At 54.7% G+C, this 17,484-nt stretch overlaps 1 protein-coding gene across 7 annotated transcripts in view; it reads left to right on the top strand.

Moving 5' to 3' along the window:
• The window catches only part of RPS6KA1 (ribosomal protein S6 kinase A1), a 36,361-nt gene extending 19,313 nt beyond the window's left edge, over positions 1-17,048 (top strand). For 3 of the 7 annotated variants that reach the window (XM_022551720.3, XM_022551721.2, XM_022551718.3), the window contains 16 exons: positions 112-149; positions 497-639; positions 1,017-1,087; positions 1,402-1,490; positions 2,450-2,514; positions 2,770-2,872; positions 4,298-4,428; positions 5,982-6,107; positions 6,329-6,418; positions 6,799-6,957; positions 13,839-14,000; positions 14,244-14,320; positions 14,602-14,719; positions 15,419-15,535; positions 15,628-15,765; positions 16,104-17,048. In XM_022551720.3, coding sequence (XP_022407428.1) covers positions 112-149; positions 497-639; positions 1,017-1,087; positions 1,402-1,490; positions 2,450-2,514; positions 2,770-2,872; positions 4,298-4,428; positions 5,982-6,107; positions 6,329-6,418; positions 6,799-6,957; positions 13,839-14,000; positions 14,244-14,320; positions 14,602-14,719; positions 15,419-15,535; positions 15,628-15,765; positions 16,104-16,226 — 1,750 coding nt within the window. In that variant the 3' untranslated portion in view covers positions 16,227-17,048. The other 4 variants (XM_022551722.2, XM_022551723.2, XM_022551719.3 and 1 more) reach the window with 2 other exon arrangements.
• The last annotated feature ends 436 nt before the right edge of the window (positions 17,049-17,484 follow it).

Below are 17,484 nucleotides of genomic sequence, written 5' to 3'. Positions count from 1 at the left end.
GGTGGATCACCTTCTCTGGGCTGGACCCGACCCCCGCAGGCCCCATGGTGTCCCCTGAACTCACCGAGGGCCCACAGCTGGGGCGCCCTGACTCCCATCTCTCCATTGCAGCATCCTTCTGGATGAGGAAGGCCACATCAAACTCACTGGTGAGTGGAGGGCACCTGACCCCTCCGGTTTCAGGGGAGGGCAGGATGGGCTCTTGACGGGCCTGGGCTGAGTGCCAGGGGATCCGCTTTTTCTGAGAGGCTGTGCCAGGCGCTTGGAAGCGGTCAAAAGCCCAGGCCCCAGACCTGGAAGGGCCTGGGTTTGAATCCCAGCTCCCCACTGTGTAACCTTGTGCAGGTCACCTAACCTCCCTGGGCCTCAGCTTCCTCCTGAGTGTGATGGGGGTGATGCCCTCAGACCTCTGGGCAGGAGGGATAGGTGTGCAGGGAATGGCAGCAAGGAAGGCAGGGGCTCCTGAAGATGTGTCTTCTTGCCCTCCTTGCCACAGACTTCGGCTTGAGCAAGGAGGCCATTGACCACGAGAAGAAGGCCTATTCCTTCTGTGGGACGGTGGAGTACATGGCCCCCGAAGTCGTCAACCGCCAGGGCCACACCCACAGTGCAGACTGGTGGTCCTACGGGGTGCTGATGGTGAGTGCCCAGGCAGGGGTAAAGCATCCAGCCCAGGCCCTGGGCCTCAGTTTCCCCATCTGTGTAAGGGGGTGGTTGATGGTCTCTAAGGCTCTCCTCTTGTCCTCTCACAGCTAAGCTGGCCTCACCCTCCACCCAGCTGCAGTTTCCTTCCTTGGAAGGATTCCAGGCTCAGCCCCCAGCCCTGTGCTGGGCCTCTCCCCAGCTTTGGACCCCTAGTACTGTTCCTCGTGGTCTGATTGACAGATTGGGGAGGGGCAGATGCAGTTCTTGATCCAGGCGGAACTCCTAGGCCTGGAGCTGAGTGGCTGGGGTGGGAGGAGGTGGGGGGCATGGGAGATGGGACCAGAGCCTGAACAGACCCTTGTCCTCTGCAGTTTGAGATGCTGACGGGCTCCCTGCCCTTCCAGGGGAAGGACCGGAAGGAGACCATGACACTGATTCTGAAGTAAGCTCCAGCCCCTCTCTGACACCTCAGGGTCTCCTCCACGCCTGGCCCCAGTTTGGGGGCCAGAGTAACACCCTGCACCTGCCTCAGATTCCCCATTAATGAGACACTCCTCTGGGTTGAGCACTGTGCTTTCTAGGGCTCCCTTTTCATCCATAGGGGCCTGTGGGAGGGGAATCCCTGAGTCATTGGGAGGGGAGTTTGAGGATGGCTTGTCTGGACTGAGCTGGAAACTAGACGTGGACAGAGGTGGGAGGTGAGACGGGGCCTCTGGGGTGGAGCTCAGCCCTGACGAGACCTGGGGGCCATTTCAGGGCAAAGCTAGGCATGCCCCAGTTTCTGAGCACGGAAGCCCAGAGCCTCCTGCGGTCCCTGTTCAAGCGGAATCCTGCCAACCGGCTCGGTAAGCAGCCCCAGCTCAGGGGAGGGGAGCGAGGCACAGCTGCGGCCTAGGCCACGGGGCCACATCTGGGGCTGAAAGGGGCCGTTGTCCTTTGTGTGGGGAGACGATGCCTCTGGCCACCCTGCTTTCTGGCTCCATGTGTGGCGTTTGGGGCAGTGGGGTGAGCTGTGTGTAGGGGGAAGGCAGGAACTGAGTCATCTGTACTCCCCCTGGGGATGAGGACAGAGGCCCCGCACGGAAGGAGCACGAGCTCAGGCGTCAGAGGCTCAGGCCCCAGTCCCAGCCCCATGACAGGACCCCACTGCCTCGGTACACAGTGGTCCCTCCACAAATATTTGTTGATCGAGTGAGTACCATTTGTGAGCGAAGTGACCCAAGGCAGTTGACTTCTCCCCCCAGAGCCCTAGGTCCTCGTCTCCATGGAGGACAATGATCTCAAGCTCTGTTGATTAATTGAAGTCAGCGAATGTGTCTGTAGCAGCTGCTCAGTATGTGTTGACTCCTTGGCTCCCGGGTTCACCTGGATCATGACCAGCTTTGTAAGGTCCCGTCCAGGTCCCTGGGCTTGAATGGAGTGAGAGCCTGTCTGGTGGCTGACAAGGGCAATGGGATAAGAGCAGCAGAGATGAGGCCTGAGCTGGGAGGGAGGTGGGGGCCCCCTGCAGATCTCGGAACAGGTTCGGCCTGTCCTGACTTTGGCCTTGGGCACGTTGCCTGGCCTCTCTTCTCTGGGCTTTCCTTCTCCTGTCAGTACATTGGAGCTTGTTCATAGAGGGGCTCCAGACAGTGGAAAATGCTGAGTGGGCAGTAGGCCTCGGGGTGATGGCTGGATGGATTTGGGGCAGCGTGAGCCCAGCCACTGGTCCCAGACCACAGTGAGGCGAGGCTGCTCGGAGGACAGGGCGGGTGTCTGCGGGTTGGAGCATCCCAAGGCAGACCTCTCATCTGGGCTTTTTCAGGCTCCGGCCCTGATGGGGCAGAGGAAATCAAGCGGCATGTCTTCTACTCCACCATTGACTGGAATGTGAGTGTGTCTGTCCACCCCAGAGCCCCAGTCAGGGATTCAGCTGTGGTCGGAGGGGGCTTCTACTGCCTAGGGCCTCCCATAAGAAGCAGAGGTGACACCATGGCCTTGGAGGCATGGGCTCGCATCCCAAGGGCAAGCGGTCATGCCCTGTCTGCATAGCCTGTGCTCTGTCCAGGCCATTGACTCCTGCACGGGGCTGCTGGCAGGCTATGGAGGTGCCAAGGTGACCACTGTGCCCGCCCCGCCTTGCAGAAGCTGTACCGGCGCGAGATCAAGCCACCCTTCAAGCCGGCTGTGGCACAACCCGATGACACCTTCTACTTTGACACTGAGTTCACATCCCGCACGCCCAAGGGTGCGCCCTTTGTCCGGTTTGTCTTGGACTGGTACAGGAGGGAAGCAGGGAGTCAGGGGCCTCTTAGGGCACAGGGGTGTTCAGGGCTGCGGCAGGCCCAGGTGTGTGGGCAGACAGGTGGATGGGTCTCTGACTCCTTGTCTCCATCTCATTCTGCCTGGTCGTCCCACTCCGGGATTCTGTGGGCCTCTTTGTGCCTGAGTGAGGTGGTGGGGGTGGCCTTCAGGCCACAATAGAGAAGTCAGGACTCCTGCCCCAGGCATCTTCAGCCCACTGGGAAGACCAGACGCATCAGGCTCACACTCACGTCAGGGCTGAAGTGTCTGACCCGGCAAACACGAGGTGGAGACGGTCTGGCAGCAGAGGTGACAGTGCCCACAGGTCAGGGGCAAGCGTGGGAATCGGCTTTGGCTACTCTGACCACTGGGCTTCAGTGACTCATCTGAAGCGTGGGCTCAGCCGTAGACCCACTCAGTCTCTGGGGTTACTGCTAGAAGCCAAGTAGGGGGGCTTCTGGGAGGGAACTTGGTAAATCCTAACATTTTGGCTAGATATTGGGGAAGAGTGTTCGTTCTGGAAGGTCTCCTGGAGGGGCAGGTTTAGCAGAGGGGGTGCTTTTCACACTGTGGCTTGCACATCTCTGATGTCAGGGAGCTTAGCACTTCTCCAAGCAGTCTGTCCCATCTTTATTTGTTGATCTGACAAATACGTACCAAGTCCCTACTGTGTGCCAGCCATGGGAGCATTAATGGTGAACAGGACAGACCCAGGCCCTGCCTTCATATGGCTCAGGCTGTAGTGGGGGAAGAGACATGAGGACAGCTCTGGGCAGCACGACAAGTGCAGCTTAATGAGGCGAGGGCCTGGAGGAGCAGCATGAGGCCAGGTTTCTCAGAGGACAGTGTGTAAGCTGAGCCTCAAAGGATGGACGAGGAGTGGATTGTAGTTAACAGGAACAGCATGTGCAGGGGCTCGGAGTCTTCCTTAAGGACCTGAGAAGCTTGGCGTGGCTGAGCTGTGGAATGGGGAGAGAGGAGCTGGGCTCTCCTGAGGGCAGAGGGGAGCATTTGAAGGGTACAGGCAGGGGGTAGACTTGTGGTTGGAACTATCCCTCTGGCTGCTGCGCAGAAGATGGACCTGAAGGGGCAGACCAGAGGCAGGGAGGCCTCGAGAAAGGGATAAAGTGCCTTGGCCTGGGCGGGTGGCAGAGGTGAGGGTCTTTCTGTTCCTTGTGTGTAAGGGCTGGGCTGGTCTAAACACACATGGGCAGATGGGCTAACTAAGGCCGGGGATGAGGGGCCCTGCCCAGGCTGCCACAACGACCAGCTGCTGAGGCAGGCCTGGAAGCCCCTGTGGTCCGCTTTGCTGGGCTGCCTCGGGTCAAGGGTACCTCCTCTGGCTCACATCCCTCTCCTGCCCCTGCAGACTCCCCAGGCATCCCCCCCAGCGCTGGTGCCCATCAGCTGTTCCGTGGCTTCAGCTTCGTGGCCACTGGCCTGATGGAGGACGACGGCAAGCCTCGGGCCACGCAGGCGCCCCTGCACTCGGTGGTACAGGTGAGGGGCAGGAGGCTGCTGCTCAGTTGTCCTTTTCCACCTAGAAGCCACAAGGCAGACGGCTGAGAACACAGGCTCTGGACTTGGATAGGTTTGGGTTCAAACCCTGATGCCACTGTGGAGCCCATTGGGCCTCCAGCCTCCTTGAGCCTCAGTTTCCCCATTTGTAAAACAGGGATAACAGCACGGTTATGAGGTTCCTGACACAGAGCCAGGACATTGTAGGGCCTGGGTAAATGCCAGGGAGTGCCCAGGGTGGTGCTGCTGGGGAGTGGCTGGTCCTGACGGGGGTGGGTGGCGTGGCCCTCGGGTCTCCTTCCACTTGTCCCCCATTTGCACACTTTCCCGGCTCTGTAGGAAATTTAGAGTCGAGAGGCAAGAAGGTGGACTTCGGGAACTTCCCTGGTGGTCCAGGGGTTGAGACTCCATGCTTCCACTGCAGGGGTTTGTGGGTTCAATCCCTGGTCGGGGAACCAGAATCCTGCATGCTGCACCGTGTGGCCGCAAAACGACAGCAACAACAACAACAAACAAACAAAATAAAAAAGAATGTAGACTTTGGAGCTCCCTGCCTGGGTCAGAGCTTCCAAGGTCAGGGACTGTGGAGGGGACATCCGCCTTCCCAGTGCCTCAGTTTCCTCATCTGTAAATGGGGTTGATGATAAAACCTTTCTCCAAGGATTGTTTCGAGGATTATGTGAGTTGATGTGTGTAAAGTTAAGGTGACTATGTGATTTATTATCCACCTGGGATATCTTGGTCGCGGACAAACGTTAAACCAGACTGGATGTGAGGACAACAGACATGAACCAGGGCCGTCCACGGGCTGTGGGTCACCTGGTGAAAAGTGCTCGGAATAGTGCCTGCCACACCCTCAGCACCATGGCAGCATCTGATACTGTTAATGTCTCAGAGCCTCGAGACACCCTTGAGGTGGGCTGTGTCACCCAGAAAGGGGAGGCGACTCACTGAAGGCCACGTAAGTGGCAGAGCTGGGACCTGGCTCAGGACTCCTGCATCCCTCTCAGTCCTGCCTGGGCTTCTCGGAGCTTCAGACCGCTCCACGTGTGTTGTGGCCCATTGCCTGCCCCCTCCAGCACCCACCAGCCACAGACTGCAGCCAGGCACCCTGGCGAGAGTGAGTGTGCCCATCATATAGTGTAGAAAACAGGCCCAGATTCTTTTTTTTTTTTTTTTTTTGCGGTAGGCGGGCCTCTCACTGTTGTGGCCTCTCCCGTTGCGGAGCACAGGCTCCGGACACGCAGGCTCAGCGGCCATGGCTCACGGGCCTAGCCGCTCCTCGGCATGTGGGATCTTCCCGAACTGGGGCACGAACCCGTGTCCCCTGCATCGGCAGGCGGACTCTCAACCACTGCGCCACCACGGAAGCCCGAGGGGCAGACTCTTGCCTGAGGTCACACAGCCAACATTCTACCCCTGGCCTCCAGCCTCTTGCCCGGTGCCATCTACACAGTGCCAAGGCCTCGGGTTCTGGGGGGATGACCTCTGCATCCTAGAGCTCGGGGTCAGTCCTACCTGTTGGTCTCCTGCAGCAACTACACGGAAAGAACCTGGTTTTTAGCGACGGCTATGTGGTAAAAGAGACAATCGGTGTGGGCTCCTACTCCGAGTGCAAGCGCTGTGTCCACAAGGCCACCACCATGGAGTATGCTGTCAAGGTAGGCCTCTCGACCTTGTCTCGGCCGAGGCCACTCGGTGGGGTGGAGGTGGGGGGCCACGTAGCCCTGGCCCGTTGGTGGGGGAGACTTGGTGCCTGAGGCTCTGTGGATGGGTGAAAGGTGTGCGGCTGAGACTCCACGCCCTGCAGCGTGGGCTCTGTGGCGGGAAGGGTGTCTGGAGTCGGTCCCTTGGACACCACCACATGCACCCCTCTCCTCAGGTCATCGACAAGAGCAAGCGAGATCCCTCGGAAGAGATTGAGATTCTTCTGCGGTACGGGCAGCACCCCAACATCATCACTCTGAAAGATGTAAGTGGGGGTCCTCGAGAGTGGGCTGGGGATGGGGGCCCTCGACTCTAGGACCGTCTCGGGGCTGCCATTCCTTTGGCTTCTGATCCTCCTGTGCTTATGGATGGGGAGGCCCCTTAGTGCCTCTGATCTGGCTGCACCCAAGTGCCCTCCACTTCACACCCAGGCAGTCTCTGAGAGCTTTCCTGCCCATCAGGACAGAGCCAGCATCCTGTCCAGGGGCCCAGATAGGTGAAGGCCCTGCCAGGGTGACTGAAGCACAGAGCAGAACACACGCCCAAGCCTCACGTCATTCCTTCCTTCCTGTCCTGGTGAGCTGGTGGCCAAGGGGCCCAGGCCTGGCATCAAGGGGAGGGGCCTGATGGTGAGGTCTCTGGTAGGTGTACGATGATGGCAAACACGTGTACCTGGTGACAGAGCTGATGCGGGGAGGGGAGCTGCTGGATAAGATCCTACGGCAGAAATTCTTCTCAGAGCGTGAGGCCAGCTTCGTCCTGCATACCATCGGCAAGACCGTGGAGTATCTGCATTCCCAGGGGGTAAGTCTTGGGTCGGGGGCACCAAGTGGGCATGGGGGGCGGCCAACGGTCGTACCGTAAACAGAGTGTATGAACCATGACTGGCCCAGGCAGTCTTCAACCAGCCAGACAGAGGGGAGACTTGGGATGGGTGAGGGGGCAAGTGGATGGACATAAGGAAGGGAGGCAGGGAGAGATGAGGCCAAACTGTGAAAATGAACATTTGTTCAGGACCGAGGCAGGCGTCATGTTGACTTCTTTCCTTACATTATCTCAATTGATTTTCACAACAACCCTGTTAGGTAGGTGCTGTTATTGGCCTCACTTTACAGGTAAGAAGGCTGAGGCTCAGAGATGTGAGCTCACTTGCCCAAGGTCACACAGTCCAGGAAGAATGGAGCCAGAATGTCTGACTGAGGAATTTGGGTGGAGAGCTACAGATGGGGAGTGAGGCTTTAAGTTAAGAACGAGCAGGATCACTGTGGGAGCTGCAAGGCTTCAGGGTGATGAATCCGGCCATGGGTTTTGCTGTTAGGACAGAGGAAGTGGATGCAAGAGGAAATGCTGCTGGAAACACAGCAGGTGCTACAGAAGAGTGTGTGTCCGAACCGTAGGACTTGTCCTCATCATTGCACAAGGCGGAGCTAGAAAAGGTCCTTATAGGGTATCAAAGCTGAAAACAGAGTCCGCGTGAGTTTCTCTCTGGACGAGATGATGTTTTAGGGTGCTTCTGGTCAGGCAGTATGGGGGTTAAGGACGCAGGCTCTGGAATGAGACTGGCTGTGTCCAGTTCTGCGTGTTAGGTTGGGAAAACCTCTCACCTCTCTGAGCCATCCCCTCATCTGCAAACTCATGACAGTAAGAGCTGCCCCTTCACAGGTTGGATGAGGCATGAAGTGAGGTGCTGTGCCAGGGAAGCACCATGGTCCAGCACGGGCCCCTGGAAAAGGCCACATAAACATTACGGGGAAACAGGACCAGATCATTGCTATGCCTTTTCTTTTTTAACATTAACTTTTTATTATTATTATTTGTTTGTTTGTTTGTTTATTTTGCGGTACACGGGCCTCTCACTGTTGTGGCCCCTCCCGTTGCGGAGCACAGGCTCCAGACGTGCAGGCTCAGCAACCATGGCTCACGGGCCCCGCCGCTCCGCGGCACGTGGGATCTTCCTAGACTGGGGCATGAACGCATGTCCCCTGCATCGGCAGGCAGACTCTCAACCACTGCGCCACCAGGGAAGCCCAACATTAACTTTTTAGTATGAAAAATTTCAAACATATACAAAATGTACAAGAATAGAATAATGAACCCCCCGTAACCAGATTCAAGAATTGTCAAGATTTTTACCCCACTCCCTCCCTCTTTTCTTCCTTCCCTCTCCTTCTCCCTCCTTCTCCCTCTTTCAATTTCTTACTTTCTTTTTTGTTGTTGCTGGAGTATTTTCCCCCACTTTTTATTGAGGAAAAAGTTCAAACCTATATAAAAGTTAAAAGAATAGTACAAGGGATGTACACAGCACTATATTGAAAATGGATAACCAACAAGGACCTACTGTATAGCACAGGGAACTCTGCTCAATATAATGTAAAAACCTAAATGGGAAAAGAATTTGAAAAAGAATAGATACATGTATATGTATAACTGAATCACTTTGCTGGACACCTGAAGCTAACACATTGTTAATCAACTATACGCCAATATGAAATAAAAAGTTTTAAAAAAAGAAGAGAATAGTACAAGGAAAAACATTTCCCTTTAAGATTCACCAAATCTTTTTTGGGTTTTTTTTTGGCTGAGCCACACGGCACGGGGGATCTTAGTTCCCTGACCAGGGATTGAACCTGCGCCCCCTGCAGTGGAAGCGTGGAGTCTTAACCACTGGACCGTAAGGGAAGTCCCAAGATTCACCAAATCTTCTTTGGTTTTTTTTTTTTGGCTGTGCCGCATGGCATGCGGGATCTCAGTTCCCCGACAAGGGATCGAAACTGGGCCCTTGACAGTGAGAGCGTGGAGTCCTAATTACTGGACCGCCAGGGAATTCCCCGTCCCACATTCTGAATGTGTCTGTTTGCTTCCTCATGGCATCATTTTAATTGTTTCTCTATTGCCTATATTTCCTGTAAACTGCAAGGTGCTCCAAAGTCTTAATTAGGTTTAGCTTCGACTTCTTTTGGGGATCAAGGAGTCAATAAACACTCCATGGGAGGCACAGCGTACTTCACAAAGCATCACGTCCCTGAGCCAACATCTCGTTGCCCCCGTTAGTCATCAGTGGTGTCGGTGGTCACAGTCTGGGGATGCGTGAATGGGTGGCGGGCAGTGGGTGGGCCTGAGGTGTATCATAAAGGTCCTCACCGACCCTTCATGCCATGGTTTCAGCCTTTCAGGACCTTGGCCTGAATCAATCCTTTCATTAGGGTTTGTAAAAATAAAGTAAAAGTTTTGTGAAAAAGATCTTTACCTCATAACCAGAGCTTCAGTTTGTTTACCACATGTACTGTTAATGGTCATGTTTGAAGTGGTTTAGTTTTTTGATATGGCCAGTGCAAACAGACTGATATGGAAACATGTCAGGTCAGACAGTAAATGTGCTTCCTTTTCCTGTTTTGTTCTCACGTGAGTACTAGCTAATGTAATGTTACCCAAAGAAGGTTTAGAAGACAGAGCTGAAGCAGTGCGTTTCCAGTGGGCCCCCTAAACTCAGAGCAGGGAAGGGCTTTATAGAGTGGGAGCTGCCTCCAAAAGTAGTGAGCCCCTCCATGAGGGGTAGTGCGCTCCAGTACAGACAGCTGCTCGGTGGGGTGTCATGGGAGAATATTGTTTCTTGCCCAAAGGAAATCTTTGGGATTTTGGAATCTATGGGCTTCTAAAGCTTCTGGCCCTTTCCAAATACCAGGGGTAGATGATGAGGAAATGGGAAGCTCTCTTGGAGGTATTTGGAGGGAGATTCTCGGGGCTGATTATCCTTTGGCAGCATCTGTGGTCTAGAAGCTGGGAATCTCATAACAGCCGAGGAATGGGAAGGGGCTGACCAGGAGCAGGGTCCACTGGGACCTCCTGTTTGTTTTAACGTTACCTTCCTATTGAAATATCACATAAACAAATCATCATGTATAATTCAATAAATCTTCAAAAAGTGAATACACCCATGTAACTGAGCACCCAGATCAAGAACTGAAGGATTTCCAGTTCCCCCCAACCCCCTCGAGCCCCTTCCAGTCCCTGCACCCTCCCCTCCCCAAGGATAACCATTCTAAGTGAACTTCTAATTTGTGTGTGTGTGTGTGTGTGTGTGTGTGTGTGTGTGTGTGTGTGGTACGCGGGCCTCTCACTGTCGTGGCCTCTCCCGTTGCGGAACGCAGGCTCGGGACGCGCAGGCCCAGCCGCTCCGCGGCACGTGGGATCCTCCCGGACCGGGGCACGAACCCGTGTCCCCTGCATCGGCAGGCGGACCCTCAACCACTGCGCCACCAGGGAAGCCCGTGAACTTCTAATTTTATATAAACGTACTCTTTCATATCTCACTTCTGCCAGTCAGCACTCTCTGAGATTCATCTGCGATGTTGTGTGACTGCAGTTCACTCCTTCTCGTTGCCGTGTGGTTTCTACTGTATGAATAGACCACAGTTTAACTGTTCTTTCTACCGTTAATGGACATGGAGTTGTTACCAGTTTTTTGACTGTGACAAATAATGCTGCCGTGACATTCTTACACTTGTCTTTCGTGAACACTTGCCCATTTTAACGCTGGGTGTAAACCTAACTGTGGAATTGCTGGGTCATAGTGCAGTGTATGTTCATCATTAGTAGATGTTGCCAGTTTTTCAAAGTTGTTTTACCTACTTACACTCCTCCCAGAAGCGTGTGAGAGTTCTGGTACTCTCCAGCACTTGGTATTTTCCATCTTTTTAATCACAGCCATTCTAGGAGATGAGGAATGGTATCTCATAGTGGTTTTAATTTGCATTTTCCTGATGACTGATGAAGTTGAGCACCTCTTCGTGGGTTTATTGCCATTTGGACAGCCTCTTTTATGGAATGTCTGTTCAAGTCTTTTGTCCGTTTGAAGAAATTGGGTTGTCTGCCTTTTTCATCTATTTTGCAAGAGTTCTTTGTTTAATACGTGGGCCCTTTCAGGTCTCTTGCTTCCCTCATATTGTTTCTGTAAGGGCCCCAGCATGCCGGGGACAGCTTGTCTGAGAACTCAGCAGGGCTTCACACTTTGACTTCTCTGTTTAGCCAGATGATTTATGTAGAAGAACTTCACCCTTTTGTGTGTGTGTGGCTGGTCACAGGCGCCCTAATGCACATCCTCCGATGGTGCTGGTGATGACAGAGGTGCCGCCGCTCCACATAGCACTTTCCACAGGCCAGACACATTCTAAGCACTTTGCACATCAACTCATTTAACTGTTCCAACGAACCTATGAAGGAGGTATTAGTATTATTCTGCCCATTTTATAAGTGAGGGAGCTGAGGCTCTGGGAGCTTAAGTAAAAGCCTCATCGCTAAACTGTCCCCAGAGTCTGTGCCCCTAACTTGTGTGTGATCGGATGCTGCTTTGCACAGCATCTGTCCCTTCATTTTCCTACCCTTCTTGTCTTCTAATTTTTAAGGGCGTCTTAACAAGCACTCACTGTATGTTAATGTCCAGCATGATGGTGGGGCTCAGCCCCAGGGAGTGCTGGCGTTACTATGACAGCAGCTGCCATTTTCGAAGCCCTGTGCTAAATATTTCTGGTACATAACTCATATGCTCCTTCCTGTAACCCTGGGGGCCGAGCACTCTCATCAGCCCCATTTTACGGGTGAGAAAACCAAGGACTAAAGAGGTTAAGTGACGCATCAAGACCACACAGCTACTGCTGGTAAAGCCAGGGTTCACACTCTGGCCCATCTGCCTCCTGACTGAAATCACAACTCTGCCCGAGCCACAGCCTGTTGGCTCAGTGGCTGCATTTGGCCTCCACAGTGCGGGTGTTTTCTTGTTTGGGATTTGGTTTGGTTTGGTAATTTGGCTGCTTTTGAAACCTGGGCCCGAGTTGCTGTATGGTGACTGTCAGCTGGAGTGCGCAGCAACTGCCCCTTGAGCCTGTTGGCCTGGCTCTACGGGGAATATGCAAGGACCGTCTCGTGAAGCCAACTAACCTGTGAGACTCAGCTGATCTAACCTGCAAGGTCTTTGTGTGTTTCAGAGGTGTGATTCATTCATTCATTGCACAGCGTTCACGTAGCACTTGCCCTGTGCGAGTCCCTGTGCTCGGTGCTGGGGGTGAGCCAGCGTTCCACAGACAGATACGGCTATTTATGGCTGAAGGAACCCCCACTGGCCTGAGCTCAGGGCGCTTGAGGGATGTGGTAGACAAAGGCTGGAACGGACAGCTGAGCCTTCCACACCAGGATGGGGACTTCAGGCTTTATCTTGCAAGTAGTAGGGAGCCATTGAAGGTCTTTGACAGTGCTCAAGGCGGTACCATGAGCTCATGGGAGGAGGAGAAGGAGGGTGAGAATGAGTTTAGTCTGGGATGTGTTGGGTTTGAGGGCCTATGGGACATTCAGTGGTTGCAGTCTGGTAAGCAGCTATATGAGCCTGGACTCAGGAAAGCTGTGGGTTAGTGTCAGAGATCTGAGAGTTGTCGATAATTAGGTAATAGCGGAATGACTATGAATAGAACCATGCCAAGGGAGAGGGGGTGGTTGAAAAGTAAGTGGAGTGGTTCAGCCCCCTCAGGTTACAGATGAGCAAACGGGGCCAGAGGAAAGTCATTTGCTTAAGGCCTCACTAGTTAAGTGTCATTCATCCATTCATTCAGCAGTTATTTATTGAATACCTACTTTGTGCTGGGAACTATTCTAAATGCTGGGATGCAGCAGTGAGCAAAACACCCGTGGAGCTTACATTCCAGTGGGTGGGTGCAGAAGACAATTAAGTAAATATCCAATGGTGGTAAATGCTGTGGATAAAGATAAAGCAGGGTGAGGAGACTAAGGAGTGCAGGTCCGTGATTGCTATTTTATATGGAGTGGTCTAGGGAAGGCCTCACTGATAAGGTGACATTTGAGCTGAAACCTGAAAGAAATGAGAATGAGCCAGGCCGATGCTTAAGGGAAGAGTATTCCAGAAAGAGGGAACAGCAAGTGTGAAGGCTCTTGGCATGTTGAAGGAAGAGCAAAGAGGCTGCTGTGGCCAAAGCCAACTGAGCAAGGAAGAGAGTGCTAGAGGACCAGAGAGCGCAAGCGACGTGGGTAGGGGGCAGGGGAGAGATGAGGTGGGGCCATCAGGCCATCGTGAAGACGTTTCCTCTTGAGAGCAGAACCCTTGGAGAGGACATGATCTGGCTTACATTTAATAGGATCGCTCTGGCTGCTCTGTTTAGAACAGGCTGTAGGGGGTGAGGTCAGAAGCAGGAAGACCAGTTAGGAGGTTGCTGCCGTAACCCCGGGGGAGGGATGATAGTGGCTGGGATCAGCGTGCTGCCAGGAGAGGGGCTGAGAAGTGCTTGGGCTCTGGGTATATTTTAATGGTAGAGCCAGCAGAGTTTGCTAATGGATTGATTGAGGAATACGAGAAAAAAAGAGGAATTGAGAATGACTCTTACGATTTCAATCCAAGCAATGGGAAGGATGGAGTTGCCATTAGGTGAGATTGTGTGATGGCGGATTTGAGGAGTTCCGTGTGGACAGTGAAGTTAGAGCTGCCTCACAGACATTGACCTAGAAGTTTCAAGTCGGCAATACCAGCAGCACTAAGGCCCCTTTGTAGCCCCTTCCCCTCTCAGATTCTGGGTCCTTCTGCCCCCTCTCTGGGCCCGTCTTCTAACTCTCCCATCCCTGGCAGTGGACCTGGGCCACCGGCAGCCTGCCCACATGGAGAACTGACCCGGGCCCTCTTCCCCCAGGTTGTGCACAGGGACCTCAAGCCCAGCAATATCCTGTATGTGGACGAGTCTGGGAACCCTGAGTGCCTGCGCATCTGCGACTTTGGCTTTGCCAAGCAGCTGCGGGCTGAGAACGGGCTCCTCATGACACCTTGCTACACCGCCAACTTCGTGGCGCCTGAGGTGAGTGGCCTGGCCTCCTCAGCTGCAAGAGTGAGGGGACCTGGCACGGGGAGCCTTGTGTCCCTTCCAGAGGCCCCACGCTGTCCAGAACCCGTCTCTGTGGCCTTGGCCCGGGTACCAAGGGAGGATCAGCCCAGGCCTGGGACCCTTGTCCTACCCTTTGGGGAGGAGCAGGCAAGCATATGGGGCCACTCGCCACTGCCCCTCAGACAGACCACCCTCCCCTGCCTCCCTTCCTGCCAGGTACTGAAGCGCCAGGGCTATGACGAGGGCTGCGACATCTGGAGCCTGGGCATTCTGCTGTACACCATGCTGGCGGGGTGAGTACCCCACTGGCCTGCCCCCCTCAGCCCCCCGCCCCTTCCTCCAGCCCTAGTGTAGCTGGGGTGGTGCTTGTCTGATGGGAGAGACTCAGCCCTGCCTCAGGAAGGCCTGAAGACAGGGACATGGCCCTGCCTTTGGGAACTCCACCTGGAGGAGGAAGTGCCACCCTTGGGAGCACCCCGTCTGAAGGGGGAGACACAGTCCCCCACCCCTCCCCACCCCTGGCCCCAGGATGGAGGCCAGAGGCTATACCCAGACTGGGTGGACTTTTCCCCAGATACACTCCATTTGCCAATGGACCCAGTGACACACCAGAGGAAATCCTGACCCGGATCGGCAGTGGGAAGTTCACCCTCAGCGGGGGAAATTGGAACACGGTTTCAGACACAGCCAAGGTGAGTCTGTAAGGATCTGGACCCTGCTCATTCGTGGGGGGGGAGGCAGGGTCCCATCCCAGGGCTTTTCAGCATTTCACAAACAGGTGACCTGCAGCCTCATTTCTCCAAGTGGAATGTCCCACAAATCTCTGTTGCCATATTTCTCCAAGTGAAAGACTCCCAGGCAGACTGCCCCCCACACCTTGTTTGGAAACAACTTGGTGATCATTTACTGGCCCTTCCCGTGTTCTGGGCCCTGTAGGGGAACAGAGGGCTGCATCATCACAGCCCCTGCCGTGGGGAAACTTAGTGTGAGGTGAGAGACAGGCTTGCACGCAAGGAACAGAGATGCCAGGTGCGGAGAGGCAGGTCCTCCTGGTCAGGGGTACAGGCAGTGGAGACACGAGCAGAGCCCCAGGTTACCGGGCAGAGAGGCCTTCTCAGAGGAGGGGACGTTTGAGCTTTCACTGTTAGCAATGGGTTCCAGTCATGGGAACCTCTGTGTCAGACAGAGGTTGAGCCCTTAATGAACAGTGCCACCTTGCATTAACCTTATGAGTCAGGTATTTTTGTTATCCCGTTTCTCAGAGGCGAAACTGAGGCTCAGAGAGTTAAAGTAACTTGCCCAGGAGATGCAGTTGATGAGCAGGGGAGTCAGGTTTTGAACCTGCCCAACCCCAGCCTTAGGTTCTTCCCACCTTCCTGCATGGCTTCTAGAAGGTGAAAGAGAAAGGAAACGGCCTTCCAGGAAGAAGTCCTGAAGAAGGGCATGTGCTCGGGGAGGCCGTGGAGTGGTGTGGAGAGTGGATCGAAGGGGCCACTGCAAGGGTCCAGGTGGGAGATGGCAGGAGATGGCTGCCTTACAGACACAGCTGTGTGCGCCCCTGCTAGCCCTTCCCACCAACCCCTTCCTGCTGTTCCTCCAGGACCTGGTATCCAAGATGCTGCATGTGGACCCACACCAGCGCCTCACAGCTAAGCAGGTCCTGCAGCACCCGTGGATCACCCAGAAAGACAAGCTCCCCCAGAGCCAGCTATCCCACCAGGACCTGCAGACTGTGAAGGTACAGACACCCAGGCTGCCAGGTCAAGGTTCCATGGGCAGGGACTTGGGGTGGCAGAGCCAGGAGATGCCATGTGTGTCTCTTCCCAGGGAGCCCCAGTCTGACATGCAGGGGTGTCTACAGTGCACTCATGGCCCCCCTGGTCCTCTAGGGGGCTCAGCCCCTGAGCTCTGAAGCCTCCAGTCTGATGGATGAGGCAGGACTGATGACCATGAAGAACCACCAAGGCGGGATTAACAGGGGCCTGTGGGGGCTGTGGAACACTGGGAGGGGCTGGCCTGGCCCTGGAGCACACGCGCCTCCCACCCTCGGGAACTGACTGCCACCTCCTCCCCCAGGGAGCCATGGCAGCTACATACTCTGCGCTCAACAGCTCCAAGCCCACCCCTCAGCTGAAGCCCATCGAGTCGTCTATCCTGGCCCAGCGGCGGGTGAGGAAGCTGCCATCGACCACCCTGTGAGGGGCCAGAGCATCCGGGCCGCAGGGCAGTGCTAGCTCGATGGAGGCAGCGTACTTCCCAGAGGGAGCGGGCCTGAGTCACAGGGCCAGAGGGAGCGGAGCCCCGAGGGGGCCCAGATCACCCCGGGGAGGGCGTGAGAAGTGCCTTCTCCTCCCCCAGGACGCACTCTTCTCGGTTCAGGCTCTGCTGGTTGAAATCGATTCACTGTACAAACTCTTGTCTTTTTTTAAGAAAAAAATGGCACCAACCACCATGGATTTTTACAAGATCCATTTGCCTTTCTGGGAGCAGAAGTAGCCAGTGCAGCCCCAGGAGGGGTACTGAGTCACACTAGGGCTGTCTGTAGCTGAGACTCCTTAGAGCAGCTTTAGGGTCCCCCTGGGGGGGACCCCTACAATTGGCCATCTGTAGCCATCTGCACCCACCTCCAAGGCAGTCCAGCGTCACCTTCCAGAGCCCTTGGCTGTTTGGCAGAACTTGCTCTATCCCCATCGGCTCCTTTTCTGTTCTGTTCTGTTGGGGGTTCTGGAACCACTTTCTGCTAGAGGAGAGGACCAAGGCCCCGTGGCTCCCAGCTCCAGGCACCAGCATCCACATTGGCCGTACCACTGGGTCCTCTGCAGTCAGGTCGGGCAGCCCCTGAAGGAGCATCTGGAAAGCACTTTTTGGCTGACTTCTGTTGGAGTCTGCCGCAGGACAGAATTCACAGGAGGCCTGTGGGGCAGGCCAAGAGGGGCAGGGGCTTTTTTCATTCCTTCCTCAGCTGGTAACTCAGGGTTCATCTGTCCACGGCCTTTCTAATAAACTTACAGTTGAGTTGAAGCTCGCTTGTCTCCACTTGTCATCCCTGGATTTGCCCTCCCTCTGCTATTGGGTGTTGAGGACTTTGGCAGTGACAAGTAGTGGGCCAGGGCCAATTAGCCCAGCTGCTTGGAGCTCAGCTGGGGAGCATGTGGGAGTCCCGCTGGCTCTGCCCACACATTCCTGTCAGGGATTCCAATATGGTATTGATTATAGTAATGGGATTACTAGCCACTAGTGACCAAGTGCCAGGGCCTTACACGTATTTCTCATTTAATCCTAACAACCCTGTGAGGAAGATGCTATTATATTATTATCGCTGTTTAGTAGATGGGGAAACTGAGGCTTATTGGGGGAATGACATTTCCTAACACAATTTTTTTCTGAGTACCTATGCTGGCCCTGTTCCAGATGCCGGTGAACCAAGTAGAAAACAAGGTCATTGTTTTCCTGGGTC

The sequence above is a fragment of the Delphinapterus leucas genome, chromosome 1 (genome assembly GCF_059928025.1).
Source record: "Delphinapterus leucas isolate spDelLeu-1000000601 "Yukka" chromosome 1, BTC_Dleu_Yukka2, whole genome shotgun sequence".
Lineage (NCBI taxonomy): Eukaryota > Metazoa > Chordata > Mammalia > Artiodactyla > Monodontidae > Delphinapterus > Delphinapterus leucas.
Note: the sequence above shows the minus strand (reverse complement) of the source record. Positions and strands in the feature narration are given on the sequence as shown.